This window comes from Saimiri boliviensis, chromosome 7 (genome assembly GCF_048565385.1).
Source record: "Saimiri boliviensis isolate mSaiBol1 chromosome 7, mSaiBol1.pri, whole genome shotgun sequence".
Classification (NCBI taxonomy): domain Eukaryota; kingdom Metazoa; phylum Chordata; class Mammalia; order Primates; family Cebidae; genus Saimiri; species Saimiri boliviensis.
The window spans coordinates 69,249,768-69,277,695 of NC_133455.1; the positions used below are offsets into that span (position 1 = coordinate 69,249,768).

Genomic DNA, 27,928 nt, shown 5'->3' on the forward strand with positions numbered 1-27,928 from the left:
ACCCGGAAAAATCAAACAGAAACAATAGCAAGTGTGACTGTGGTTAGACTTCTGGAGGGACTTCTCAAGAAGCGAATGGGAGGCAGGAGGACGGGTCACAGGGCAGGGATGAAAGAAGTCATGTCTTCCGATCCCTGGCTCTGGAGAGGGGGAATTCTGAGACCCGGGCGGGTGTAGGATCATCTACCCCACCATGCGGCTCTTTTCCGCTCGCAGTGAAGGAAGGACGCTCAGATCACAGGGGCTTAGGTATTCTGGAAGCCAGGGCCCTTCCCCCTGCAAGCATCTGACGTAGGGCGGAGCTGATGGCATGGGGGCACAAGGTCATTGGGGACATGAAGGGAGCCCATGTTTGTCCCGATGGTCACGGTACTGAGGCAGGACGGTCAGGACGGGGAAGACGTACTTCCTCCCCCGGCATCCTCTCCCGCACCGCGTCCGAACTCCTCTGGGAGCAGAAGGGCAGTAACAAAGCTGCGCCCCTTCCCCCACCCTTTGACTCCGCTCGCAACCTGGCCTAGGCCGGGCGGCGCGGATTTGCATGTATTTGCATACCCAGCTGCGCACAGCTGCATTCGGTTTGGGGCCATCAATTCATGGCGGGCGGCTCCAGGGGAGCAGGCCCCACGCGGGGCGGGCGTTCTCCCTGCGCGCCTCCGCCGCGGCTGTTCACGCCCCGGGTGCTGGCGCGTTCTCACGCCTCCCTGACCAACCGCGGGAGCGGTCCTGCTTCGACCCGCCTCCCCGGCTCGCGCCACCTTCTGGGCATATGTGTCTCGCACTGGCGCAGGCCAAGCCTGCAACCCCAGATGCTGGTTCCTCCATTCTCTTGGACTGGACTTGGTCAATGTCTCCTGAATGTGCTCATCTTTTCCTGACGCCTTGGCGCAGGGGCTTCTGGTGGGGATTTTCCTCCCGGGATTGATGCATGGCCTCCTAGGTGGTAGTCCTGCCTCCGGGGTTACCTTGCTAAAAAAAAAAAAAAAAAAAAACTAGTCTAATGAGGGTCAACAGCTGAAAACTCTGGACTCCCAGGCTTGCAGAATAAAACTTACACTGTTCACCCTTGCCAAAGAAAGCCCCTCACATTCTGTCAGCATCCCCCTTCTCTCGCCTTATCTTGTGCATCATGGCCAGACTCAGCGCTTCAGTTTCACAAACCTACGAGGGTCCCCAAGCTCCTCATGAGCTCTCTCACTGTGCCTGGACTTACCTGCACCTTGCTTTCACCTGGACTTCTCTTCTGCCCTCTTATCTGCTTGACAGACACGTTCTTTGAAAATCAGTGCTCAGCCGGGCGCGGTGGCTCAAGCCTCTAATCTCAGCACTTTGGGAGGCCGAGGCGGGCGGATCACGAGGTCAAGAGATCGAGACCACCCTGGTCAACATGGTGAAACCCCGTCTCTACTAAAAATACAAAAAATTAGCTGGGCATGGTGGCGCGTGCCTGTAATCCCAGCTACTCAGGAGGCTGAGGCAGGAGAATTGCCTGAACCCAGGAGGCGGAGGTTGCGGTGAGCCGAGACCGCGCCATTGCACTCCAGCCTGGGTAACAAGAGCGAAACTCCGTCTCAAAAAAAAAAAAAGAAAAGAAAAGAAAAGAAAATCAGTGCTCAGATGTTCTTTCCTTTGGAAAGACCTCCCCCGATTCCCCTCACCTGTGGCAATTGATAAAGACATATTAGCACTTACTTGAAAAACATTTGGTCAGTTGCACTTACCAAATTGTGAGCTCTCTCACTTAAGACAGAGAACAGGTCTGTTCTTTGCTGTATCCTACTTCTGGGCACAAAGTCTGAAGCCCAGGAGATACTCAAATACTGAATAAATGAGCGAGGCCTTGATTATTTCAGGCACACACAGATACCCAGGGATCTGCTGGTCCCTAGCAGCCTTTACCTGGATGGCATCTGTGAGCCCATGGGGTGGCCCTCCTCTTGATACTTTTTGGGTCCTTATGCATCTTGGCCCAAGATTGAGAGGGGTGAAAAGCTAGGGGGATTATGAGTGGAGAGCTGATGCCGTGGAAAAGCACTGGACTCCAAGCCAAGAGGCACGGCACGACCTTGGTAACTGCCCCCCTCGAAGGCTGTTTCCTCACTGTAAAACGGGAATAGCAGTGACTACTGAAATGGTACATAAAATGCTTACTACATGTTTTGAGATTCCAGACAGACGACACCAGTTTCTATCTCACTTCCTCACTCCACAGGAAGGAGGGCACCTGCACTAACAATCCACACCAAGAGGCTTAAGGAATGTCACCAGTATGCACTCTGCAAGAAGGTATGAGGCAGCAAGAATTCATCCCGTAGGATGGGGTTCACACCGGTTCATCAGCTCAGCATGGTCCTCAGTGCTATTCCCACAGTGGCTACCAGGGGGCAGCACAAACCCCCCAAATCACCTCAGGCTGCCTGAAGGGGCTAGAAGCAAGGATGTTTCTGGACTTTGCTGAGTATTGAGCCCTAGTCTGAACATCCCTCCCCTGTCCCCAGCATCTTTTCCCACACAAATCTTGGTGTGCAAACCACCCCTCCCCCAGTGCTTCCTGTCTTCTGTGGTTTTGTGTTCCCTTGGCCAATTCCTAACAAACGTCCAGCAGAGCACGGTGGCACACACCCGTAATTCCAGCACTTTGGGAGGCCAAGGCCGGTGGTTCCCTTGAGGTCAGGCGTTTGAGATCAGCCTGGCCAACATGGTGAAACCCTGTCTCTACTAAAAATACAAACATTAATTGGGCATAGTTGTACACATCCGTAATCCCAGCTACTGGGGAGGCTGAGGCAGGAGAATCACTTGAACGCAGGAGGCAGGGGTTGCAGTGAGGCAAGATTGCGCCACTGCATTCCAACCTGGGCAACAGAGCAAGACTCGATCTCGACACACACACACACACACACACACACACACACACAAACACACAAGTGTCCAGGCCTCCTAACTGTCCAGCTTGCTCTTAATTGTGGTCAATTATGCCCTAAGTGGGCAACCCAGGATTGGGAGGGGCACAGCCAAACCTTCTGAGAACAGAACACCGTTGGGGGTTCTCAGGCAGACAGACCTGGGTTCTAGGCCTAGGGACAGCTGTGACGTCTTGGGCTGGTCAGAGCCTTCTCCTGGGCTCCATCTCCTCTCAAGAGTTGTGAGATATACACGCATTCATTGCATGGAAAGCTCCACTTTGCTCTCTGCTTGTTTGATCCAATGTTGTTCCCTCTCTGCCCAGGCTTCACCCTATCCCTGCTCAGGCCAGAGACTCCCTCATGCTAGCCCTATTTCCAGTCTCTTCTTAAATCCTTCAACTATGACAAAGATCGATCACCCTTAACCCTAAATCCCCTTGCCTACATGCACCAAGTCCTACCACACCAAGAGATAGAGTCTGGATCCAGCTTCAAATCACTCATGGGTGTGCCCAACACTGAGGGAACTGATCATATAAGGCTCCCACTCCCGCCATGCATCTTTTCTGAGTGAAACAACCGAAAACTCAATTACCTTACAGGAGGCTAGTGTGAGTGTGATATCCAAGACGCTGGGCACCTTTGGAATCCCCAGCCTTCCCACTTCCCATCGCACAGACAGGAGGGCTTTGTGAATTTCCTGCTGAGCGTCTTTTCTCACCTTTCATTCACACTGTGGTGCCCAGGAGATGCCTGGACACACGCAGGTGGCTCCTCCTCTCATAGCGCCTTTTCTGTCACTGCTTCCCATACCTGCCTTTGTACTGCCTTTTCTTTTCCTCTCCTTTTATGCACCCACTCTTTCTACTTACATTTTCTTTTTATTTATTTATTATTATTATTATTATTATTTTTTTTTTTTTTTTTTTTTTTGAGACGGAGTTTCGCCCTTGTTACCAAGGCTGGAGTGCAATGGCGCGATCTCGGCTCACCGCAACCTCCACCTCCTGGGTTCAGGCAATTCTCCTGCCTCAGCCTCCTGAGTAGCTGGGATTACAGGCACGTGCCACCATGCCCAGCTAATTTTTTGTATTTTAGTAGAGACGGGGTTTCACTATGTTGACCAGGATGGTCTCGATCTCTTGACCTCATGATCCACCCACCTCGGCCTCCCAAAGTGCTGGGATTACAGGCGTGAGCCACCACGCCCGGCTATTTTATTATTATTTTTTAAAGACGGGGTTTCACCATGTTGGTCAGGCTGGTCTTGAACTCCCGACCTCAGGTGATCCGCCCGCCTTGGCCTCCAAAGTGCTTGGATTACAGGCGTGAACCACCATGCCTGGCTCTACTTATATTTTCTCTCCCCATTTTCCTCTGGGGCTTGGTTACTTCCCATCCTTCTCACCCTCTAGAAATCCTGTCCTCTCATCAGGGAAGTGGGATGAGAACAAGAGCTGAGTTACAGAGGTGTAACTACCGCCATGAGCAACAGCTCTCCATCGCCTCTCTCCAATTACTCCCTCTGTCATCTGTGCTTCCCCTCCCAGGCGTGAGGCACCACGAGGGCATAAGTGATTTATGAACCACCTTTTGGAGATTCCAAACTCAGAAACCAAAAACTTCTGGTGCTTCAAGGGGCATACTGTGCAATCTTACTGCTGCAATCAGACTCACTGATAAGGATATCTAGACTAAGACAGTCCCATGGGAAAGCAGGAAGGCAGAAGGGAAGGCTGTGGAGCTGGGGCTGGGGCTGGGACTGGCCAGAAAGTCTGGGCAGTAAGGTCTTACTAGCCATTATTAGTGTTTTTGGTGAGTTTCACACTGTTGGTAATGATGGAGACAGGTCCAAGTGGAAGGTGAGAGGGCTGTGGATTCCATGGTGTCTCTCTAAATGTCACATCATGTCTGTCTTTTTTGGTGGAGCAGGGGGGCAGACGGACACCCAGTCTGGAGTGCAGTGGTGTGATCTGGGCTCACTACAACCTCGACCTTTTGAGCTCAAGTGATCCTCTCGCCTCATTCTCCCAAGTAGTTAGGACTATAGGTGTGCACCACCACGACCGGCTAATTTTTTTAATTTTTTGTAAAGATGTCTTGCTATGTTGCCCAGGCTGATCTCAAACTCCTGGCCTCAAGCAGTCTTCCCACACAGCCTCCCAAATTGCTGAGATGATAGGCAGGAGCCACCATACCTGGCCCTCATGTCATTTTTTTACATAATTTTTACTTTCTTGTTCACTGTTCATCCTTCCGAAAGTCTATAATGACCGTTTCCCAGCACAAACTATGTCTTAGACCAGGTGTCCCCAAACTACGGCCCGCGTGCCGCATGCGGTCCCCTGAGGCCATTTATCTGACCCACTGCCGCACTTCAGGAAGGGGCACCTCTTTCATTGGTGGTCAGTGAGAGGAGCACAGCATGTGGCGGCCCTCCAACGGTCTGAGGGACAGTGAACTGGCCCCCTGTGTAAAACGTTTGGGGCCGCCTGCCTTAGACTATGGGCTCTGGAGGGCAGGATGACATGTGACTGCACCGGGAGCTCTTGGCATACTATCCTCTGGGAACAGATGTTTAATAAAGGTTTTGTTTTGGGTTGCTGTAAATGATGAGCTGGTGTGGTCAATGGAGTGTATAATAGTGGCCACGAAGGGAATGTGACCATGACCAAGTTAATGGTGATAACAGGAAGGGTACTGATCAGTGGTAACAAAGACAGCATTGGTGAAAATGAAGCAAGTAGGAACCATGACTTGACCATTGAGTCATCCTACAAATATTTCATAAGCATCTTCGGTGTGCTACACGCTGAGCGAGGAATTGGAGATCCAGAGATAAAGGAGAAATGGACTCTGTCCACAGGAATTCACAGCTTATTTTATAATACAGATGAGGCATAAGAGGTTGTGAAGGCACCAAAGAGGGAATGAGTAATTTTGCTTGGAGGAACCCATGAAGGCATCAGGGAGGAAGAAGCCAAAATATGCAGAGTGGACTGTGGGGGCCAGAGCCATTGAAATCTAAGAGACCAGCTTCTTGGGGCTTGCAGCATAGTTCTGTGAAATGCTGAGAGAGATAAGAATAGAAGTGGAGGAAAATGCAGTAAAGGCAGGCCTGGGGCAGACTTTGAAGGGTCTACATTTGAGGAGTTTCCAGGATTCTCAGGAGGAGGTGGATAGAGAGAGAACAGCGACACAGTGGAGACCCAGAGATGCCGGTTTGGGGTGTCGTAAGTCCATACGTAATGGCTGAAATAATGAAAGTATATAAGCTATTCTAGAAGAGGGGAACAAAGTGGGATGAGAACAAGGACTGAGAATGCGATACTGGAACCACCATTTCAAAGGTATGAGACTAACATGAAATGGCTAGGGGGCCCTCCAGACCATGGATCCTGGTAGAATCCATACACAGTACATTGATTTTTTTGTTTGTTTGTTTTTTGAGAGAGAGAGAGAGAAAGGGTCTCACTCTGTTCTCCAAGTTAGAGTGCAGTGGTATGACCAAGGCTTAGTACAGCGGTACCCAAACCTCCTGGGTTCAAGTGATTCTCCTACCTCAGCCCTCTGAGTAGCTGGGACTACAGGCACGTGCCACAGTATTCTGGTAAATTTTGTGTTCTTTGTAGAGACGGGGTCTCGCTCTGTTGCCCGGGCTGGTCTCAAACTCCTGGGCTCAAACGATCCTCCTGCCTCAGCCTCCCAAAGCGTTGGGATTACAGGCATGAGGCACTGTGCCTGACCCAGAACCGTTTTTTTATGTTAAGTGAAAGAAAATACAAAATAGGGATGGGCACGGTGGCTCATGCCTATAATCCCAACACTTTGGCCCAGGCAGGAAGATCTCTTGAGCTCAGGAGTTCCAAGCCAGCCTGGGCAACACAGGGAGGCCCCATCTCTTTGGGGGAAAAAAAAAAGCCAGGCCTGGTGGCTGGAGCCTGTAATCCCAGCACCTTGAGAGGCCGAGGCGGGTGGATCATTAGGTCAGGAGTTCGAGACCAGCCTGACCAACACGGTGGAACCCCATCCCTACTTTAAAAAAATACAAAAATTAGCTGGCAATGGTGGAGCACACCTGTAATCCCAGCTACTTGGGAGACTGAGGCAGGAGAATCACCTGAACCTGGGAGGAGGAGGTTGCAGTGAGTTGAGATCACACCACTGCCCTCTACACTGGGCAACAGAGTAAGACTCCGGACTTAAAAAAAAAAAAAAAAGGCCGGGCGCGGTGGCTCAAGCCTGTAATCCCAGCACTTTGGGAGGCCGAGGCGGGTGGATCACGAGGTCGAGAGATCGAGACCATCCTGGTCAACATGGTGAAACCCCGTCTCTACTAAAAGGTGCAAAAAATTAGCTGGGCATGGTGGCGTGTCCCTGTAATCCCAGCTACTTAGGAGGCTGAGGCAGGAGAATTGCCTGAGCCCAGGAGGCGGAGGTTGCGGTGAGCCGAGATCGCGCCATTGCACTCCAGCCTGGGTAACAAGAGCGAAACTCCATCTCAAAAAAAAAAAAAAAAAAAAAGCAGGACATGGTGGCACGTGGTCTGTAGTCCTAGCTACTTGGGAGGGAGAGGGAGGCTTAGCCCAGGGTGTGGAAAGATCACTTGAGTCTGGGAGGTCGAGGCTGCACTGAGCTGTGATCATGCCACTGCACTCCAGCCTGAGAGACAGAGACCGTCTCTCAGAAAATAATAATACAAAATGGTACATACACTATGTAAAAACAGGATTTTGTTTCACATGGACAAAAATCTAGTCAAGCACACAAATGTAAAAGCATGTTATATTAACATGATAGGATTATAGTTTTTCCAGTGTTAGTTTTATCAATGTTTTTGCTATGATTACAATAAAAAGATAAAGTACTTTAAATCATTATCCCATATTTGAACTGAGTCCCTTTAGGAAACTGATACCCAGAGAGGGGAATTAATGCAGCCAATATTACTCAGCCCGTGAATAACAAAGCCAGACTTAAATTCTTACCTGCGGATTTTGCCCGGAGCCTGGGCCATTCCAAGCTGGTATATTGGTTGCTTCGGGAGTGATGCCAGTTGTAAGCTCGTTACCCAGCTTCTCTCAATCCATACATAACTGCTGCTCTCTCTGTGCCCTCAGACTTCCAAGCTGCTTGTTGCTCTTCCAATAGCATGGGGTACAGCTATTCTGTGCAGGTCTAAGAGTAGCTTTTCATTTGCCTCCATTCATTTCTTCCTTTTGGCCCAGAGAAGTCCACAAAGCACCTTCCAAAGCCCCTTCCAAGCACCTTTCAATCATATTCATAAATGATTTGGGGATTATCTACTGCCTTGAATTATTCAGGCCATTACTTCCCCTCCATCAAAGTGACTCAATTTGGACTCAGTGAAATTTAATACATTCAAATAATGACAAAAATGTATTCAGAGAGTTATATTCAAATGAATGTAGCCTTCCAACTCATATACACACAGACCTGCCATTTCTTTGTGGAGTAAAGGGAGCTGTTTGTCCCATCTCTTCTTTTTTTTTTTTTTTTTTTTTGAGACGGAGTTTCGCTCTTGTTACCCAGGCTGGAGTGCAATGGCGCGATCTCGGCTCACCGTGACCTCCGCCTCCTGGGTTCAGGCAATTCTCCTGCCTCAGCCTCCTGAGTAGCTAGGATTACAGGCACGCACCACCATGCCCAGTTGATTTTTTTGTATTTTTAGTAGAGACAGGGTTTCACCACGTTGACCAGGATGGTCTCGATCTCTTGACCTCGTGATCCACCCACCTCGGCCTCCCAAAGTGCTGGGATTACAGGCTTGAGCCACCGCGCCCGGCCCCATCTCTTCTTTGAAGACGGCAACACTTATTCAACTGAGATCTCTAATGAGGATTGGGGTATCCTTACCTGCAGCTACCTGCACTGCCAACCCCTCAACTTCCCTCCTTTATACATATCCCCTTCTCACTCCCTTCCTGGGAACTCCCCCATACCAGGTAAAAATTGAAGTCAATCAGGATGCAGAAAGAATCCAAATATTTTTCAGATTTTCAGGAAGTTGATACAGTCCAGAGCAAAAATTGTTCTAACTCAGAACACATGAGAGTGGATGCTAAGTTGATTTATCACCCAGAGCTCTTTAGAAGTAAAGCTCCAGCCATCCGTTCATCTGAGTGAAGAAGATGCCACCTGGAGGCAGAGGACACACAGCCTCAGAGGGCCTCACTTGCCCCTCTCCTGAGCTTCTACATTCGTAGCATCTGTGTTTTGGTGCATACATGTCTCCTGCACAACATCTATTTTTGCCAACTCCTTCATCTCCACTCTTTTTTTTTTTTTTTTTTTTTTTTTTTTTTTTTTTTGGAGACAGGGTCTTGCTCTTGTCGCCTAGGCCGACTGCAGTGGTGCCATCATAGCTCAGTGTACTCTCGAACCCCTGGACACAAGCAATCCTCTTGCCTCCGCTTCGCAAAGTTCTGGGATTAGAGGCTTGAGCCACCATCCCTGGCTATTCTTCATTTTACTCTGCAGTCTCCTGTTTTTCACAGGGATGACCTTGTGCCTCTCTCTCTTCCACCTCCTCTATCCAAGCTTATAGGCTGGGTCTCCAACCACCCCTCTTCTCTGTTTTGAGTGAAAGAAATATGGGGAAACGCAAAGGGTGGGGATGAGAGATCCAATCTCTGAGCCCAGGCACTGTTCTTCACCTCCCTCTACAGGCAGGCTGGGCCTGTCTTCTGCAGGGTTGGGCAGAGGGTGGTGGGGCTGGTGGGGAGAGGAATCAGGAAAATGGTTTCTACCTGCCCCATGATCCGTTAGGCTGATGAATGAGACAGTAGGAGATCCCCAAAGAAAGTTCTCATTCCCATGCTAAATAAGGCAGCAAAAATTTCAGACAGAAATAAGGACCCAACTGGTTTAGTGAGACACTAGAGATCAGTAATTTCCAGTCTTGTTGCAACACCCAGATGCTCCAATCATGTCAAGGAGGGTTATAAAATTCTCAAAAGTGATTATCTTTAAATTTTTAACAGAAATATACCACACAGATAACTGTGTTCTCTCTCACAAATATGTAATCACAGAGGAAAAAAAAAAGAATTGAAACTATTTTTCAGGGTAACAAATCCCAGGTTTTAGACATCATTGCTGAGACAATCAGGAGTGCTGGGGATGGAGAGATGCTCAGTCCTCAGGAAGAGAAAGATGGTAGTTTCCCCTTCCCCACATTGCCAGAAGAAATGAGGAGAAACCATCTACACCTTTCTATTTCTCTCAAACCTTTCTCTCAATCCCCCTTATTAGCTCCCTACTCTCTGAAACACAAAAATAAAAAATGGGAGCCAGGTGCAGTGGCTCACGCCTGTAATCTCAGCACTTTGGGAGGCTGAGGTGGGCAGATCACAAGGTCAGGAGTTTGAGACCAGCCTGGCCAGCATGGTGAGAACCCGTCTGTACCAAAAACACAAAAATTAGCTGGGCGTGGTGGCACGTGCCTGTAATCCCAGCTGCTTGGGAAGCTGAGGCAGGAGAATCGCCTGAACCTGGGAGGCGGAGGTTGCGGTGAACCCATATCGCACCAGTGCACTCCAGCTGGGGCGACAAGAGCGAGACTCTGTCTCAAAAAAACAGTGAGAGGAAAATGGGGAAAGAAGAACTAAGAAGATTATAAAAAGGAAAATACGGTAACTAGAAAGGACAAGGAACCATGAAAAGGGCAGGGAGAGGGAAATTAAAAGGACAGAAAAAACACAGAGGGAGGAAGCATCCTGTGACCTGCTCTAGAAGCGGAACCTGTGGCTGCACCACACCCTTGAGCAGCAGGGAGCCCCAAGCCTGCTTTCTCCTGGAAGCACTGTGGTAGCCTCATCTTCGGTCTCCAGCTCCGTATGCAGACACGACTAGAAGGGTAAGGCAGGAACTAGGGCAAGGGGGGAATGTGACAGACGACAGGCCCAGGTCTCTAGGAGCTGGGCTGTCCTGGCTCCTGCCAGGAATCGCTGAAACATACAGAAGCAGACGATTTGAGTGTAGAGTGGAGTGGGGAGAAGCAAAGGGGAAACGGGCTGCATAAGTACGTGCTGCATGGTGTGGGAAACAGGCTGAAGGAATGGCCCGTCCCTTTCATTCGTACACGGCAAAGCAAGAGCCCTAGTTTACCTGCCCTTCTACCCTATCCCCATCTCCACCCCCTATTCCTACTCCTACCCTTGCTGCAGATGTAGAAGCAGAATTTCTTTCTTTTTTTTCTTTTTTTTTTGACATGGAGTTTCACTCTTGTTACCCAGGCTGGAGGGCAATAGCGCGATCTCGGCTCAGTGCAACCTCTGCCTCCCGGGTTCAAGCGATTCTCCTGCCTCAGCCTCCCCAGTAGCTAGGATTACAGGCATGCACCACCTCGCCCAGCTAATTTTGTAAGAAGCAGAATTTCATAAGCTGCAGCAGCTGTGGTCAATACCTCAGCTCCCCACCAGCTCCCTTCTCCAGAAGATAGCAGCAGCATAAAGAGAAATGAAAAGGAAAGGGTACCATAATAACCCTAAACCTTTTCATCTCAGCAGCCCCCAAATATATCAGCAAGCTCAATTCTCAGCATCTCCTCCTCCCTCCTTGGCTCATAACCAAATCATCAAACAATGCTTTGCTGAGAGGAGGCATAAGGCTATTGAGCCAGCATCACCTCTCCCCGTGTGGGAGGGGGTATCACATTATACACAAACAGAAGCACCTGTTTCCAGAGGCAGCATGGGGCAGAAAGAGCTCATAAAGAGTCCCGGATTGTTATAAGAAAAATAATAATTTGATAGGGTTAAAATTAAATGTCCAAATTGAGGTTGTTTATCCAATTTAAAGGAGATATTGAGAACACGAGGTGGAGAGACTAGGAAAGGAAGAAAAGAAGACAAAGAGAAAAATACACACAATATAGTAGACAAAGGGGAGAAACCATAAAAAATACAGCCTCACAAAGGCAGAAGCTAAGAGAGAGGAGGAAGCCAGCACCTGGAAAGCAAGATGTTACAGCTGGGGAGGGGGCGGGGAAAGCAGGAGAGCAGCAGGAAGAGGAAAAAAGGCCAAGGAGCCAAGAATCAGATCCTTCCCTTCATCTGTCTTCATGTTGTCTGTGACTTCAAGCAGGTGAGTTGTTGGGGCATTCTCACAGTGGCTACTGCCTCATCTTGGCCTGAACAACGGAACCCCACAATGCCTGTGTGGCATGCCCACACACACCATTTGGCCCCCAGCTCTCACCTTGTCTTCGTGTTCGCCAACATGCATGCACAGGTCACTCTCAAGGCTTGGGGAGCACCTTGGTGTGTCCACAGGATAGAATGGGCTCTCACCCCCAGCTCACACTTAACTCCAAAGAGCCGAGGCTGAGGGCTGCTGACTCTAACAGAGCAATTTAGAACTGTGTGCTCAGGCCAGGTGCTGTGGCTAACGCCTGTAATCCCAGCACTTTGGGAGGCCACGGCGGGCCAATCGCTTGAGGTCAGGAGTTCCAGACCAGCCTGGCTAACATGGTGCAACCCCATCTCTACTAAAAATTTAAAAATTAGGCCACATGCAGTGGCTCATGCCTGTAATCCCAGCACTTCGGGAGGCCAAAGCAGGCATAAAAATATAAAAATTAGCTAGGTGTGCCGGACGCGGTGGCTCAAGCCTGTAATCCCAGCACTTTGGGAGGCCGAGGCGGGTGGATCACGAGGTCAAGAGATCGAGACCATCCTGGTCAACATGGTGAAAGCCCGTCTCTACTAAAAATACAAAAAATTAGCTGGGCGTGGTGGCACGTGCCTGTAATCCCAGCTACTCAGGAGGCTGAGGCAGGAGAATTGCCTGAACCCAGGAGGCGGAGGTTCAGAGTGAAACTCTGTCTCAAAAAAAAAAAAAAAAAAAATTAGCTAGGTGTGGTGACAGGCGCCTGTATTCCTAGCTACTCGGGAGGCTGAGGCAGGAGAATTGACTGAACCCGGGAGGAGGAGGTTGCAGAGAGCAGAGATCGTGACATTGCACTCCAGCCTGGGAGACAAGAGCAAGACTCCGTCTCAAAACAAAAAAATTAGCCAGGCGTGGTGGTGGGCACCTGTAGTCCCAGCTACTCGGGAGGCTGAGGCAAGGAGAACTGCTTGAACCTGGGAGGCGGAGGTTGCAGTGAGTCCAGATCACACCACTGTGCTCCAGCCTGGGCCACAGAGCTAGACTCTGTCTCAAAAAAAAAAAAAAAAAAAAAAAAAAAAAAAAAAACAGAAACACACACCAAAAAACAGAACTCTGTGCTCAGTGATCCAGTGAAGGGGATTCCCACACAGTGTCCTCCATTTTCTCCAGGCTGCCAGTGCTGCATTGATTTCACAAGCTCTGATGCCCTTTAATGAAGACAAAAGGAGAGGCAAAATTGCCCAGTTCCAGGCCAGGCGCGGTGGCTCAAGCCTGTAATCCCAGCACTTTGGGAGGCCGAGGCGGATGGATCACTAGGTCAAGAGACCGAGACTATTCTGGTCAACATGGTGAAACCCCGTCTCTACTAAAAATACAAAAATTAGCTGGGCATGGTGGCGTACGCCTGTAGTCCCAGCTACTCGGGAGGCCGAGGCAGGAGAATTGCTTGAACCCAGGAGGCGAAGGTTGTGGTGAGCCGAGATCGCACCATTGCACTCCAGCCTGGGTAACAAGAGCGAAACTCCGTCTAAAAAAAAAAAAAAAAAAAAAAAGGGCCGGGCGCGGTGGCTCAAGCCTGTAATCCCAGCACTTTGGGAGGCCGAGGCGGGTGGATCACAAGGTCGAGAGATCGAGACCAACCTGGTCAACATGGTGAAACCCCGTCTCTACTAAAAATACAAAAGATTAGCTGGGCATGGTGGCGCGTGCCTATAATCCCAGCTACTCAGGAGGCTGAGGCAGGAGAATTGCCTGAACCCAGGAGGCGGAGGTTGCGGTGAGCCGAGATCGCGCCATTGCACTCCAGCCTGGGTAACAAGAGTGAAACTCCGTCTCAAAAAAAAAAAAAAAAAAAAAAAAAAAAAAAAAAAAATTGCCCAGTTCCTGACTTCTCCAGCACACCAAGGCAGGATTCCTGGGAGGAAAGTTATGAGCGATGATGAGCTCATCTGAATGAGTGCCATGCAGACACAGCCTCTCACTGAAGGGAAACGAAACCAAGACATAGTTGCTTAGGAAAAGGAGCATGGGTGTCAAAACCCGGGAGTTGTGCCTTCCAGCGGGCCTGAGACAAAGTGACATGATGTTTAGAGAGCAAGAATGAGATGGAAAGGGAAGAGAGCAAGCAGTCTCAGGCTTCCATGGTAGGAAATAAATAATGTCCAGAAGAGTCGGCTCTGAAGTGGACCAAATGGCTCTCCTGTCCCATGTTTATGAGGTCATGGACCATTAAGCCAGCCAACCTACAGATGTCTTCCTAAGACTTTACGAGATTAGACTGGGGAGACCCTATAACTCAGCAAGAAAGGAAAATAAGAGGGGAGAATTGCACGTAAGAGATGGTAGAAACAAGTACTCAGCTCCAGAGGCGTCGCATCTCAGAGGGAGGATGTCTGGTTTGGGGACCCTTTCATCTTCCTCACTTCTCTCTTCCGTGAGTTTCTGCCTATCTCCATTAGATTCAGGACTACATCAGGCTTATATTACTCAATAAATTATTGATTATCCACATACTTTTCCCCCCTAATCTAACTTCTAACTGACCTCACACCATGTTCCTGACCCACAACCATTTGGTATTTTCTTTGGTATTTGCGAAGTAAATCAGAAAGATAAAATACATTTACAAATGCACATATTTTCAAACCTGATTTAGATTGTACTTACTTGATGTGATGTTCCATCAATTCTAATAGCCATGAGATGACTCTTCTAGGGATCCCTGGGTTGCTGAAGGCTAATATGTATTCTCTGAACCATTAGGAGCAGAGAGGAGCATGAAAACTGGGAAAGGTACACACTGAACCAGTTAAGGAAGTAAAGAGTAGGAAATAGAATATGCATTTTGCATTCTCTTATTTCCTCAGGCTTGCGCCACCCTGTGGTTATTTGTAGAAAGTCAGAGACCAGTAATCCTCAAAAAAGAAGCCCGTGTTCTCCAAGTCTCGATGCTCTTTCAGAAATTGAGCTGGGCCGGGCGCGGTGGCTCACGCCTGTAATCTCAGCACTTTGGGAGGCCGAGGCGGGTGGATCACGAGGTCGAGAGATCGAGACCATCCTGGTCAACATGGTGAAACCCCGTCTCTACTAAAAATACAAAAAATTAGCTGGGCATGGTGGCACGTGCCTGTAATCCCAGCTACTCGGGAGGCTGAGGCAGGAGAATTGCCTGAACCCAGGAGGCGGAGGTTGCGGTGAGCCGAGATCGCACCATTGCACTCCAGCCTGGGTAACAAGAGCGAAACTCCGTCTCAAAAAAAAAAAAAAAAAAAAAAAAGAAATTGAGCTGACACTCCAGGGCCCAAATTAAGGAAGAGGTGTAAGACCCAGATCTTTGGGGTTTTTTGTTTTTGAGATGGAGTTTTGCTTGTAGCCCAGTCAGGACTGCAATGGGGTGATCACTCACTGCAACCTCTGCCTCCCGGGTTCAAGCGATTCTTGTGCTTCAGCCTCCCCGAGTAGCTGGGACTACAGGTGTGCACCACCCCACCCAGCTAATTTTGTATTTTTAGTAGAGATGGGGTTTTTCTCTGTGTTGGTCAGGCTGGTCTCAAACTCCTGACCTCTGGTGATCTGCCCACCTCAGCCTCCCGAAGGGCTGGGATTACAGGCGTGAGCCACCGCACCTGGCTAGACCCAGATCTTTATTTAAACCACCACTCAGAATCCATATTTGAAAAGCAACCATTTATTAGAACCAATACAAGAGTATGAAAAGAGGGAAAAGAGGAGGGTAGAAGAGGGGGAGAGAATGAGGTCTGCATCAGATGTCAGTTACAGAAACACATAAATGCCTACTTTTATAAACACTTACATTTAAAAGGTGAACATATATATAGACCACTTATACTTTAAAAAAAAAAAAAATCAAAAGCAGACATGTTTGGCTGAAATAAAATCAAGAAACACAACCAAAACTCCCCCATAAACCTAAAAGTCCATAGAGAATTCAATTTCTCATTTTCATTCAGAAATCTGGCTACAAAGTGATGTTTGCTACTCAGGATGGTACAGAGTGCTGAAAGAAACCCAGCTCTTGAGTCTCTTAGATTCCATCCTGGAGGAAGTGGTGGGAAAGCCAGCGGGCCATGGGCAAGTCAACTCCTGGCTGCCTGGCAGGGTGTCAGACTGTGCTCTCTCCGTTTTCCACATAACTGTTTGGTACTGCCAGTGCTGGGTGAACAGTAAGAACAGAGTCCACAAAACACAGAGAACCAGAATGTGACTACAAGGAGCCAGGACCTTGTGCTTTTTCATGGATTACAAATCTAGGGCCAAGGAGAGGGAAAGGAGAAAGAGCCCTATTGGGAAGAGGAGCTAGCTGCACCCCTAAAGTGAGATGGAAAGAGTAAGGCTCTTGAGCCCATACCTGGGCAAGTAGAAATAGTGTCCAAAGTTTTCTCAAACCAGAGAGAAAAAAGGTCAAGGTTAAGTTCAGACTGCAGACACGGAGAAAGAGATGACAGATGCTGAATACAGTGAATTGGATGAAGCTTTAAGGATCAATGCCCAATTCTGAGTGTTATACATATTTCTAGGAAAAATAATTCCAATGTAGCTTTTTTTGCGGGGTGGAAACAAGGTGGTCACATTTATTGAATCAGCTGATCCCTATGAGAAAGGAGAGGCCCGGGTACAGATACCACAAAGGGGTGCAGTGACCCAGCTATCTTGGGATCAGTTTGGGGAGTGGTAAGCAATATAATCAAAACCACTGAGGGGTGCCTTGATCCTGAGACAGTCTGAGTCTGCTTCAAACCCATGGGGAATGGAACTTTAATCCCCAACCTGCAGACAGAAATAAGCAGTAGCATCCCTGCCTCACGATTCCCTAATCCAATGCTCTTGAATCTGACATGGCCTCCCTCTGAATGCAAGACATGGAAAATCCTAAGTGCCTTGCCTCACAACATCCTAAGTAAGTCTGGACTAGTAAGATTCCAACATTATGAAAACACTGTCAACATCTGAACTAGCAGCTTTGATGAGGGGTGGGGGGCAGAGAATTTGCCGAGTCACTAAGTAGTTCCAGCCTTGGAGACAGCTCAGTGAGGACTAAAGCGTGTGTGTCAGGCTTAAACTCCGGCTCAAGGCATCCTCCACAGAGGACCCTGAAGTATATTCTATTAACTTTCATTTGCAATGCCTCACAACACCCCTGTGAGGTAGGTCAGTATTATTACCCCCATTTGACAGATGGGGAACTGAGGCATTGAAAGAAGTGACTTGCCCAAGGTCAGCCATTATGAATCAGTTGAGGAGGTGGGCACAGAGTCAGCATCCACTCAATTCTTGTTCCATTTCCCAGAGCATTTTACTTCTCAGAGTGCACTTGGAAGCAGAGGGAAGCTGGCAGGTACCCCTCACTCTGCAAACTAGATTAATCCAATCAACCCAAGAGTATTAACCGAGGGCCTATTATTTATCTAGTATAATGTGAGGAATCTTGGAAAAATGAACTGCTTCTGAAAGTCATGTTACGGATGTTTTGAAAATAAATTTACATCTTTAACATAAGGACATGAATTCTTTTGTAAAGAAATATTCACTTTTTCTTAAGAGGTAAAATAAAGTCACACTGATTTCTCAAAAGTTTTATATTGAGTAACCTGAATTCCTAAAATCCAGAAAGCAAGATCACATTCCAACAGAAACAATGAATAAGAACCATTCCCCAGTGGTGGTTCTTGGTAGTGCTCTTACAGAGCTGCAAGGTTGGTAGTGTGGGACTCCCAGCACCACAAAACACCCTCCTACCACATCAGTTCCCTCCATACCCAGAGGGCAGCATCTTCCCAACCTTTCTGCCTCAGCTCAACTTCGAGAGTTGCAGCATCTTCAAAAACACCTCAAGGGTAAGGATACAAATGGTGACCCCTGCTTTTCTATTCAGGGAGAGGGGATGCAATATTCCCTGTAACTAATCATATAGACTCTTGTATTATTTCCTCCTGCCAGAAACGTTAACTCTCTAACAACAACGACAAAGATAAAAGAAGAAACAGTTGATGTCTTTTGTCCTCCTTTGGATTTCCTTTGGATTCTGGTAGAAATCACTATGTCTCTTATCTTAAAACTGAGGAGGTGGGGGTGAGGGGGACACAAAACAGACACCAAACCCACCACCAGCCCTGGTTTAGAATGCAATCCGAAAGCTACTAGAAACCAGAAAACACTGACTTGAGCTTTAAGAGTGTTGTAACATGATTAAACTGCTTTTTCAGGTGTTCTCAAAGAACTTCTAGGCAGAAGCTTCTCCCTTCTTCCATACCGCTTCACAGCAGCCATTGTAGCAGGTCCCCACTACAACAGAAACTCAAAAGATGACTCATCAACTCACACAGTAAAATGTTCACTAGGGGCCGGGTGCAGTGGCTCACATATGTAATCCCAGCACTGTGGGAGGCTGAGGTGGATGATCACTTGAGTCCAGGAGTTGCAGACCAGCCTGGGCAACACAGGGAGACTCTGTCTCTACAAGACCCCTATCTCAAAAAAAAAAGAAAAAAAAAAGAAAAAGAAAAAAAAAAAAGGTTCACTAAAGATACTCTAGGTACAGGAACCATTCCAAGACCCAAATAGGTTTTATTTATTTTTTTTTTTTCTTACTGATAGCCGATCACATTAAACAGGTACAGGTGCTAAGAAAGTTCAAGACTGATCTTTTGGCAATGACAGTCTAGGTTAAGTCTGTTTGGAATTTTTAAGAATAAAAAAAAAATCCCTTTAAAAAAAAAAAACGTTGACAAACTGGCCACTTGGCCTTGAATTGACTGTTAGGGTCACACCTGCCAATGCCAGGGGACATCACGAAAAAAATAGAGAAAGGCAAGATAGAAAGTTCATTGCATTCAATTTGGCCTAATTTCTTGATAATAGTTTCCTATTAGATTTTCCGATTAATACTGATGGCTCTTACCTAGGCTGTGATAATTAGGTTTTGATCTATTGTGACATTAATGATCACAATCAGTTGACTTTGAAATTGTCTTAATTAATGGCTCTTTCCTTGTCAGCTTTGCCTCCAGTGCAGGATTCATCCCTTCCCCCACTGCCTTGTTTTAACTCCTTCTCTTACTGACCACAGAGAAATAGCATGGGAGGATCACTTTCTTCCCGTAACACAAGACTTTAAACTATTTTAAAACATTTCTCTGACAGAGGAGCAATATGAGATGATGTTAGATGAAATGAGGATCAGAATGAAAAGGCAAGAGAACAAGCTGTCAATGAACAGGAAAAATTCCATCTTAGAAAACAACCAAAGTCAAGCACAATGTTAAAGTGACAGGGTGAGGAATTCTAAAAAGACAAGATGAGGTAGCTTAAAATCCAAGAAGTTCAGCACAAGCAAAAATAAACCAGAATTGTTTTTATGAAACTATCTAAAAAACCTCATGCTTTAGCTTTCCAGAACAGTTACTCTAATTCCTGGGAAATCTGACTTCCAAAGTTAGTCAACTTTCAGTTATCCAGGCAGACTCAGTATCTTCTTCTTGTGGTCACATGGGTCAGAATCAAGAACATACTTACGATCAGGCCATTTCTTAACCTAGGTAGGCTTTAATAATTAAATCTGAGATTCAGATTTAATAGGCAAGGTACATGTATTTCTGGGAAAGGTTTCCACATAAGTGACACAATTCTCTGCTTAGATATCATCCTCTCTTGCAATATTGAATAAAACTGCACTGCTCAGAGTAGATGCTCAGGTATTCACAGATGTGCTCCAAGCCTTCTTTTTAGCAAATCTCTTGTCACTGGAAAGCATGTCCCTGGTTTTAGGCTTAAAGGCAGCTTCACGTTCATGCCTCCAAAATGAGAAATTGAAAAAGTTACGTGTAAGCAACTCTGGTAAAATGTCCATGAGGAATATGTTGTTATAGAACCCACAATAATGTAACACAACTGAATCTGCAATATAGCTAATGCTTTCCACAAGCTAAGATTAACTCTACCACTACTTTGGCCAAGAGTCTAAACCAGGGATGAAAATCAGGAGTTCTCAATACCAACTCACCTGTTTTTTTCTCTATCAGTAATAACACTATTTCCAACCCTCAGCTGTATTTATTTCCTGAAGTAAAACAAGCCCTTGTGTTCTATGGCCAGCTGGCTCACTTCACCCAAGGTTATAGGTCTTTTCCACATAAAAACCAAAATTAATGTCAACTTCTTACTCTAGGGCTACGAACTATACATCAGCCAGTCTGTCTCTGCCCTCAGTCAGAAATGTGTATTGATTTGTAGCATTTATTAAGCCAAGCTATTTTTTTAAACAGAAACATAGCTTGTAAGCACTTAACTATGAATGGTCAGTTCATCACACACCAGTACCAAAGTTGAGGGCAGGGATGGCCTCTTTTTGAACTTTGTATCCTCAAGCCAAAAAATGTCTGTTGAATAAAACCAACATTAATGTACAGCAATGTGGCTGAAATTTAAAAAGCCTAATAAAAATTGGGTGAGAGGGGCATCTAATTCAGAGCATGTTTTTGGGTGTGAGGCTAGTAACACCTATTTTTGAAAACCTAATTTTTATTAGTAGGTAAAGGTAGCATGGAACTGTGATATACTGGCTCCAGACCTTTTCTCACTCTGCCTTGCCACAGGCATGCTTGGTGGTCTGATTATAAAAGCACAGATCTCAACCGAAAGGATGGGATCATTAGGTGCAAAGTGAGTTTTTCCTTTATGAGGAAATGAGGAAACTGTGAGACACTATTTCCTCATTTTAAATTAAATGGGGTTCTCATGACATTGCAGAGTAGCATTTTATGCCCTCAAAACTGAACCTTTAAGGTAGAGACAATTGCTCCCCAGGCCTAACACAGATCCCTCTAACTCTTCACTATACCTTAGGAAAGCTGGGGTAAACGACAGATTCAATAAAATCTCAATATGAAAATCCCAGAAACTTCCCCAATGCCCTGTGATTTGGCCTGAACATAGGAAAAATGGACTGCAGGGTGGCTACATAACAGGAACAAAGAGTTAAGAATAATAACTGGCCAGGCACGGTGGCTCACGCCTGTAATTCCAGCACTTTGGGAGGCCAAGGCGGGTGGATCACAAGGTCAAGAGATCGAGACCATCCTGGTCAACACGGTGAAACCCCGTCTCTACTAAAAATACAAAAAATTAGCTGGGCATGGTGGTGCATGCCTGTAATCCCAGCTACTCAGGAGGCTGAGGCAGGAGAATTGCCTGAACCCAGGAGGCGGAGGTTGCAGTGAGGCGAGATCGCACCATTGCACTCCAGCCTGGGTAACAAGAGCGAAACTCTGCCTCAAAAAAAAAAAAATAATAATAATAACTGCCTAAGTTACAAGGATAGGACCAACCCTTCATTAACGACACAAAGTAGAATGCACAAAGCAGTACACAGTTGTGGCTGGGGGACAGTCAAGGACCATCTAGACTTTTAAGTGTTAGGAGCACCACAGGTCCAAACGCTCCCCAGAGCAGACTAAAACTGGATTGCTGTCCATGGCAACACTGTTCTCCACTATTCTGTCTATAATGAGAATATATCAATAGCAGGAAAACTGCTTTCACACATGGCAAACCTCAAAGAAAAACAAGGATAACCTCAGACCACTGTTACTCGCTGTAAGTGGGGAAAACGAAACAGCAAATGGATTTTTAGTAAAGAGAAAAGCAAATATAAATGCAGTTGATAAACTAGAAAGCAATCATCAACTAATTGCAGTCTATAAAGAAGAAAAGATATCCCAAAATCCTTCCCCAAATAGCAACTCAGTCGATGGGAGTTAATCAAGCTTTCCAGCAACCAGTTATTGATGATTCATGGCTTACATCAAATGAAGACTTCGATTTTTATACCAATGATGTCCCCAAATCAAGCTTACCAGAGCTAATGACTGCTTCTCAGCAATTCAGGAAAATTTAGAAGCAAATACGGCATTGTGAGAACAAAAAACAGAACCTTGTTTTGAGGACAGGAATTCTGATAGTGTGAAGATGTGGTTGAAAGCGTTCTCAAACATACAAGTCCAAGGCTTTTCTCATCCTGCCTTTCAATCACCTGACCCTCTTCTGAAACCATCCCTCACGTCTTTAGCAATGTCTGGTCTTACAGAGGAGGAAGCAACAAAGCTGGCAACTGGAATAAAAAAAAATTTATTACTGAAAGTGCTCCATGACAACAAACAAATTATGACAATTTTATTTTTGTGCTCAAAAATTAATAGAGGTGGCTGGGTGCGGTGGGTCACACCTGTAATCCCCATCACTTTGGGAGGCCAAGGCGGGTGGATCACGAGGTCAGGAGATTGAGACCATCCTGGCCAACAGGGTGAAACCCCATCTCTACCAAAAATACAAAAATTAGCTAGGTGTGGTGGTACGCACCTGTAGTCCCAGCTACTTGGGAGGCTAAGGCAGGAAAATCACTTCAACCTGGGAGGCAGAGGGTGCAGTGACCTGAGATCGCGCCACTGTACTCCAGCCTGGTGACAGAGTGAGACTCTGTCTTTTAAAAAAAAAAAAAAAAAAAATTAATAGAGGTGATGTCTGCATTAGGATCAAGATGAGAGGAAGATAGAGAATAACTTGGGATTCTGAGAGTACCTCCAAGAGTCAACCACAGAAAGATGTCAGCCATTTAACTGGGGCTACAGATCAAAAAGGAAAAAAATACAGTAAATGGACAAGTCCAACAGTCTCCTGAGAAATATCTTATTTTAAGAGGCAGCAGGAGTTGATAGAAAACATAACTAAAAAAGTAGAAGACAACACTGTTACATCTGAATCTGGATCCTATATAGCTTCTCCTGTAGGATCTCTTGGGGAGTGAAATATAAATCAAGATTTAGCTTAGAAAGCATGAAGATACAGGGCTGGGCGCTGTGGCTCACACCTGTAATCCCAGAACTCTGGGAGGCCAAGGCGGGCAAATCACAAGGGCAGGAGTTTGAGACCAGTCTGACCAACATGGTGAAACCCCCTTTCTACTAAAAATAGAAAAATTAGCCAGGTGTGGTGGCTGGTGTGCACCTGTAATCCCAGCTATTCAGGAGGCTGAGGCAGGAGAATTGCTTGAACCCCTGGGAGGCAGAGATCACACCACTGCACTCCAGCCTGGGCAATAGAGTGAGACTCTGTCTCAAAGGGAAAAAAAAGGGGCATGAAAATAGTATGTTCCAATTTTAAATAAAAATTATATTGTCTGAAAGACAATAAAATTTTAGTACTGGTTAGGAAACTGAATTGTTATCTAAAGAAGAAAATATTATGGTTCTCTCCAGCTTTAAAATGGGTGCTCCCATCTAGGATGATTTTCCCAGCATTTGATGTTAACTTGAAGGCCATCTGCTCAGCCCAGGGATCAAAGAGCTGCTAAGCTGTTCGTTGGTAGACTCTACTGGGCAAAGCTGTGCTATAAACTCTGAAGAAAGGGAGATCTTTTAATGTTGACTACTGAAAAGATTAGAAAGATGTCTTGAAAGAGGACTAAATATACCTCTTTAGCATGTGAGACTTAGGTGTTTGAGTGCTTAGCTCTTAACTCTTCTGAGGAGAGAAAGTTCCACAGAACAGGTTTCTGTTTGAGGCTGTAATTCTCCCAGGGCAAGAATACCTACTAAACACTAACAAATGCTGGAAGCAGGCATCTGACTTCCTTTGTGCTAAGGACTGAAATCAGTATTGGCCTCTGGCTCCCTACATTCCTACAGAACCAGCTGCAGGTAGGCAGGAAGAGGTTGTTTTGGCTGCACTCAGTACAGAAACCAAAGACATAAAGAGTGAAGTCTAGGGCGCGGTGGCTCACGCCTATAATCCCAGCACTTTGGGAGGCCGAGGCGGGTGGATCACGAGGTCAAGAGATCGAGACCATCCTGGTCAACATGGTGAAACCCCGTCTCTACTAAAAATACAAAAATTAGCTGGGCATGGTGGCGCGTGCCTGTAATCCCAGCTACTCGGGAGGCTGAGGCGGGAGAATTGCTTGAACCCAGGAGGCGGAGGTTGCGGTGAGCCGAGATCGTGCCATTGCACTCCAGCCTGGGTAACAAGAGCGAAACTCTGTCTCAAAAAAAAAAAAAAAAAAAAAAAAGAGTGAAGTCTATTAAAGGGGTAAGTAGTAGATGATACTGGGGACATTTTGGTAAAACAGTATCAGATTTGTATGAATGTCTTAAATATTACCTATAACCACAGGAGCCATGTGCCCCACATTTCTCAGAACCAATCTCAGCACCAAATAGTCATGTTCTTTCACCACATACTAGATTTTTGGTTTTAAAAACGTAGTTGCTGCAGTTTACATGCCCACTACTCCTGCGAGGCATACACTGGGCCACTTGGATAGGCTGTCATTTTCTGCAAATCAAGAGACCCAAATCACCTCCTCAGAAGCTCTGGCCTATTTCTGTCCTATTCCTGTCTACCCTAACTGATATCCTTGGCTACATTTATGATAGGCCTGTTTTCTGACCATCCTTTCCTTCTTTCAGATGCTGATGAAATTAAGTACAAACAATTGTCAATTATCCAGCACTTGATCTAGGCCTTTAATTCCTTCAGAGAGTGAAGGAATATAGAGATAGAACTCCCACCCACTTGAGGTATGGTTTATGAGCTCCTGCCCAATCACATTACCATTCAGAAGGATTTTCCTGGCTGACTTAAACCAAAAGCTTCATTGTTCCAGCCTGTCATGTCACTGCAGCAACAGCTGTCATCTCAATTGTGCAGTATAATTTTTGACATAATTTATATAAGCACACAGAATTCAATCAGCAGCTGAGCAGGGAAGCAATGTTAACAAATGCCATGAATGGGTATATGATTTGCATATTATTTGGTTCATCTGTGGACTGAAGCTATCCATCCATTCTCCTCATTACTCTGAATAATCCAGAAATGGTGGATGCTCCTGGCCAGACAGCTGTATGTTTTAAAAATCAAAAGCAACAAGAAAAGCAGCCTCATGGCTGGTGAACTCTAGAATTAAGGCTATTTTAAGCATTTATTCTTATTTCCTCAGCTTTGGGGCTGGGACAAGGATCCTCAAAACTCTGCTATTTCCCTACTTTTACTTGTGATTCTCTAACCCTCCTCAACTATAAGAAGAAAAGGATAAAGTAGGGCATTTCTTAGGGGACAAAGGCAGAAGAATATGATCAGAAAAATGTCTCAATAGCAACACAGGAAGAAACCAAAGGGAAATATTTCGCTGAGTAAGGAGAGAAGGTTGCGTCAACATGCTAATGCCAAGGCCTGTCACTTTCCAAGGTAATAGTCTTTCTTGAACATGCCATTATTTTTATTTATTTATATTTTTTAGAGACAGGGGTCTCACTACATTGCCCAGGCTGGTCTCAAACTCCTGCTTCAAGCAATTCTCCTGACTCAGCCTCCCAAAGTGCTGGGATTACAGGTGGGAGCCACTGTGCCTGGCCATGAAAATGCATTTAAAAAAATAAGATACAACTGTAAGTTTGGGAAAAGGGAAGAGCATTAACATTTTGGGGACTCTTGGTGGTAAATCCAGCAGCCAAGAAAGCAGGAGACTTATAACGGCTATGAATATTTAAAACTGATATTGTAGCCAACAGCTCACCTCCAAAACTTCCCCACTGAAAATAATGGCATAGAAGGGAAACTCAGGTCCACTGAGAAGTGAGGGTCAGGTTTGAAGCCTCTTTGGTAACGGGAATGCTTTGGGAGGCCACAAAAGTTGGCAGGGTTGGAGGGTGCCTAGCACCTTGGCACAAGCAAGCACCAGGCAATCACTCACACCTACATAAATATACAGTCTAAATATGAGGAATGGAAAGAAGTAATACATACATACCATATGTGATAATGAAGACAACTGTTCCCTACCCCATCATCCTCATGTACTATAGCTAAAAATCTCCACAGTTAATAATCTTGTCATTTTTTCACAAATTGACATCACTTTACAGAAGCAGAATCGGGGACTGCTAAAAGCAAGACTGAAAGTCCTGGGGCTAAAAAGAGTGCCTTGACAAATTTCAGGGTAAAATTTCAAATCTTCCAAAGGCTGGCGTAATTCTGGGAGGATAAGTGAGGATGAACAACAGAGGGTGGCCCAGAAGACCACACCAGAAACCCTGTATTCTCCTGGGTAGAGCTGAACAAGGTTGGGAAAGCCCCAACAGGTAGGCAGTTGCTATTGGCTTTTTAAAAGATGGGCAACATCCTTTCCATCTCAACATGTCAAAACAAAGGCCAGCTAGTCAGCAACATGTTCTAAGAACCAAAGCAAGAAAGAAACCAAAATTCAACATTATTGTAACAAAATCCCCCAATCTAAAAAGGAACCAACCCTGAAAAGATCAAGACTCTAAGGTGATAAAAAGTTAAAACTCATCTTGAGGTCACAGGGGAGCAGAAGGAAGAGATCAGGGCAAAGGAAAAACAAAAACTGTGGGTATTACACACAGTATGTAAATGCCTGGTCTTCACAGAGAGACACTTATCATTAATCAGACCATCAGTTATGTTACAAGGAAACCAATATCAACATTTCTCCTGTGGAGCACAGTGATAAGCACATTTTTTATGGATGTGTTTAGGATAGAAAGGGGTGGGTAGAGGGGAGAGGAGGCAGGGAGGTGAATGTATTATGTACAAAGAGAAATGACAGAGACCACCCCCTCCTTTAGCTCTTTGCCGTTTCTTTCTCTTTGTTTTCCGCATCCTCAGGATACGCATGCCATGTCAGTCTCTCTTCATAAAATGCTATCACAATTTGTGGACATTTCACATTAGCTTCTTTTGCAAGAACCAGGTCAGCTTCATCTGTGTCTTTCCTGGAAAGAAAGAATATGCTACTTAAAAGGAGAAGAAGTAAGAAGGAAAGAATCTGTCCAGGCATAAGTGTATGTCATTATACGGACTTAGTTGTCTTGATTTCCTCCTCACTTTGACTTCAAAGTGAAAAGGACCCTTTCAGTATTTTCAAGAAGAAATTGATGTAAATGGAATAATATATTAATCCTATTATACAGAAACAGATGTCTGCAGGTAGAATTTAGATGTAAAACATGGTAGGCTCAGTTTAAAAAGCTGAATAATAAATGATATTAATCTGCTTCCATAATTTTTATTTGTGAATAGGAGCATGTGAGTGAACCCAATCAAACCCACATTCAGCTGTACTGATTACACGTAAGTCAATTATGCACAGGTTGGTCAATCCAGTTTCCAGATCATCTAAGTGAAGAGGTCTTAACCCTCCTCACTTTGTGGCCTTTTAAATACTCATTACTCCTCTGGTCAGAACCATAGATTGGAACAAGAAGCAAATAAAACTTTAGCTACAAATTTCAATTATCTCAGTTACAGCCTTTACTACCAAGCATAACAAAAAAAATCCAGCCACATGGTTCTGGTTCCTTAGGCATGATTACAAATCAAGAAAAAAAATTAAATTATCCTGAGAAGGCCAGGTGCAGTAGCTCATGCCTATAATCCCAGCACTTTGGGAGGCTGAGGCAAGTGGATCACTTGAGCCCAGGAGGTCAAGATAAGCCTGGGCAATATGGCAAAACCCATCTCTACAAAAAATACAAAAATCAGCTAGGCATGGTAGTGCATGCTTGTGGTCCCAGCTGCTTGGGAGGCTGAGGTGGGAGGATCACTTGGGCTTGGAAGGAGGAGGTTGAAGTGAGCTGAGATTGAACCACTCAACTCCAGCCTGGGCAACAGAGCAAGACCCAGTCTCAAAATAAATAAATAAATAATAATAAATAAAATTAAATTATCCTGGTATGAGGACAAGGGAAATTACCACTTTGCTGGAGCAGATACTCAAATTTGGACTATGGTGGAAAAAGCCAATTAATGATATGTAAACCATAAGTAACACATATGGCTGAGTAAGAAAAAGCAGT

The 27,928-nt window shown here is 45.9% G+C and overlaps 1 protein-coding gene and 1 long non-coding RNA gene across 6 annotated transcripts in view; both read right to left on the reverse strand.

Annotated features, from left to right (window-relative positions):
• Positions 1 to 653: 653 nt before the first annotated feature.
• Positions 654 to 15,296, reverse strand: LOC141585122 (uncharacterized). Of its 2 annotated transcripts, none has more exons than XR_012518448.1 (3): positions 14,706 to 15,296; positions 7,895 to 8,174; positions 654 to 969 (listed from the first exon to the last, which is right to left on the reverse strand). It is a non-coding gene; the product is annotated as an uncharacterized LOC141585122 (long non-coding RNA). The 2 variants fall into 2 exon arrangements; XR_012518449.1 differs by lacking the exon at positions 654 to 969 and adding an exon at positions 1,614 to 1,658.
• Positions 15,297 to 15,707: 411 nt separating this feature from the next.
• Positions 15,708 to 27,928, reverse strand: part of CBX5 (chromobox 5) — a 51,345-nt gene continuing 39,124 nt past the window's right edge. For all 4 annotated transcript variants that reach the window (XM_003939259.3, XM_003939260.3, XM_074402711.1 and 1 more), the window contains exon 5: positions 15,708 to 26,845. In XM_003939259.3, the coding sequence (XP_003939308.1) occupies positions 26,695 to 26,845 (151 nt within the window). In that variant the 3' untranslated portion in view covers positions 15,708 to 26,694. The remainder of the gene's footprint in view (positions 26,846 to 27,928) is intronic.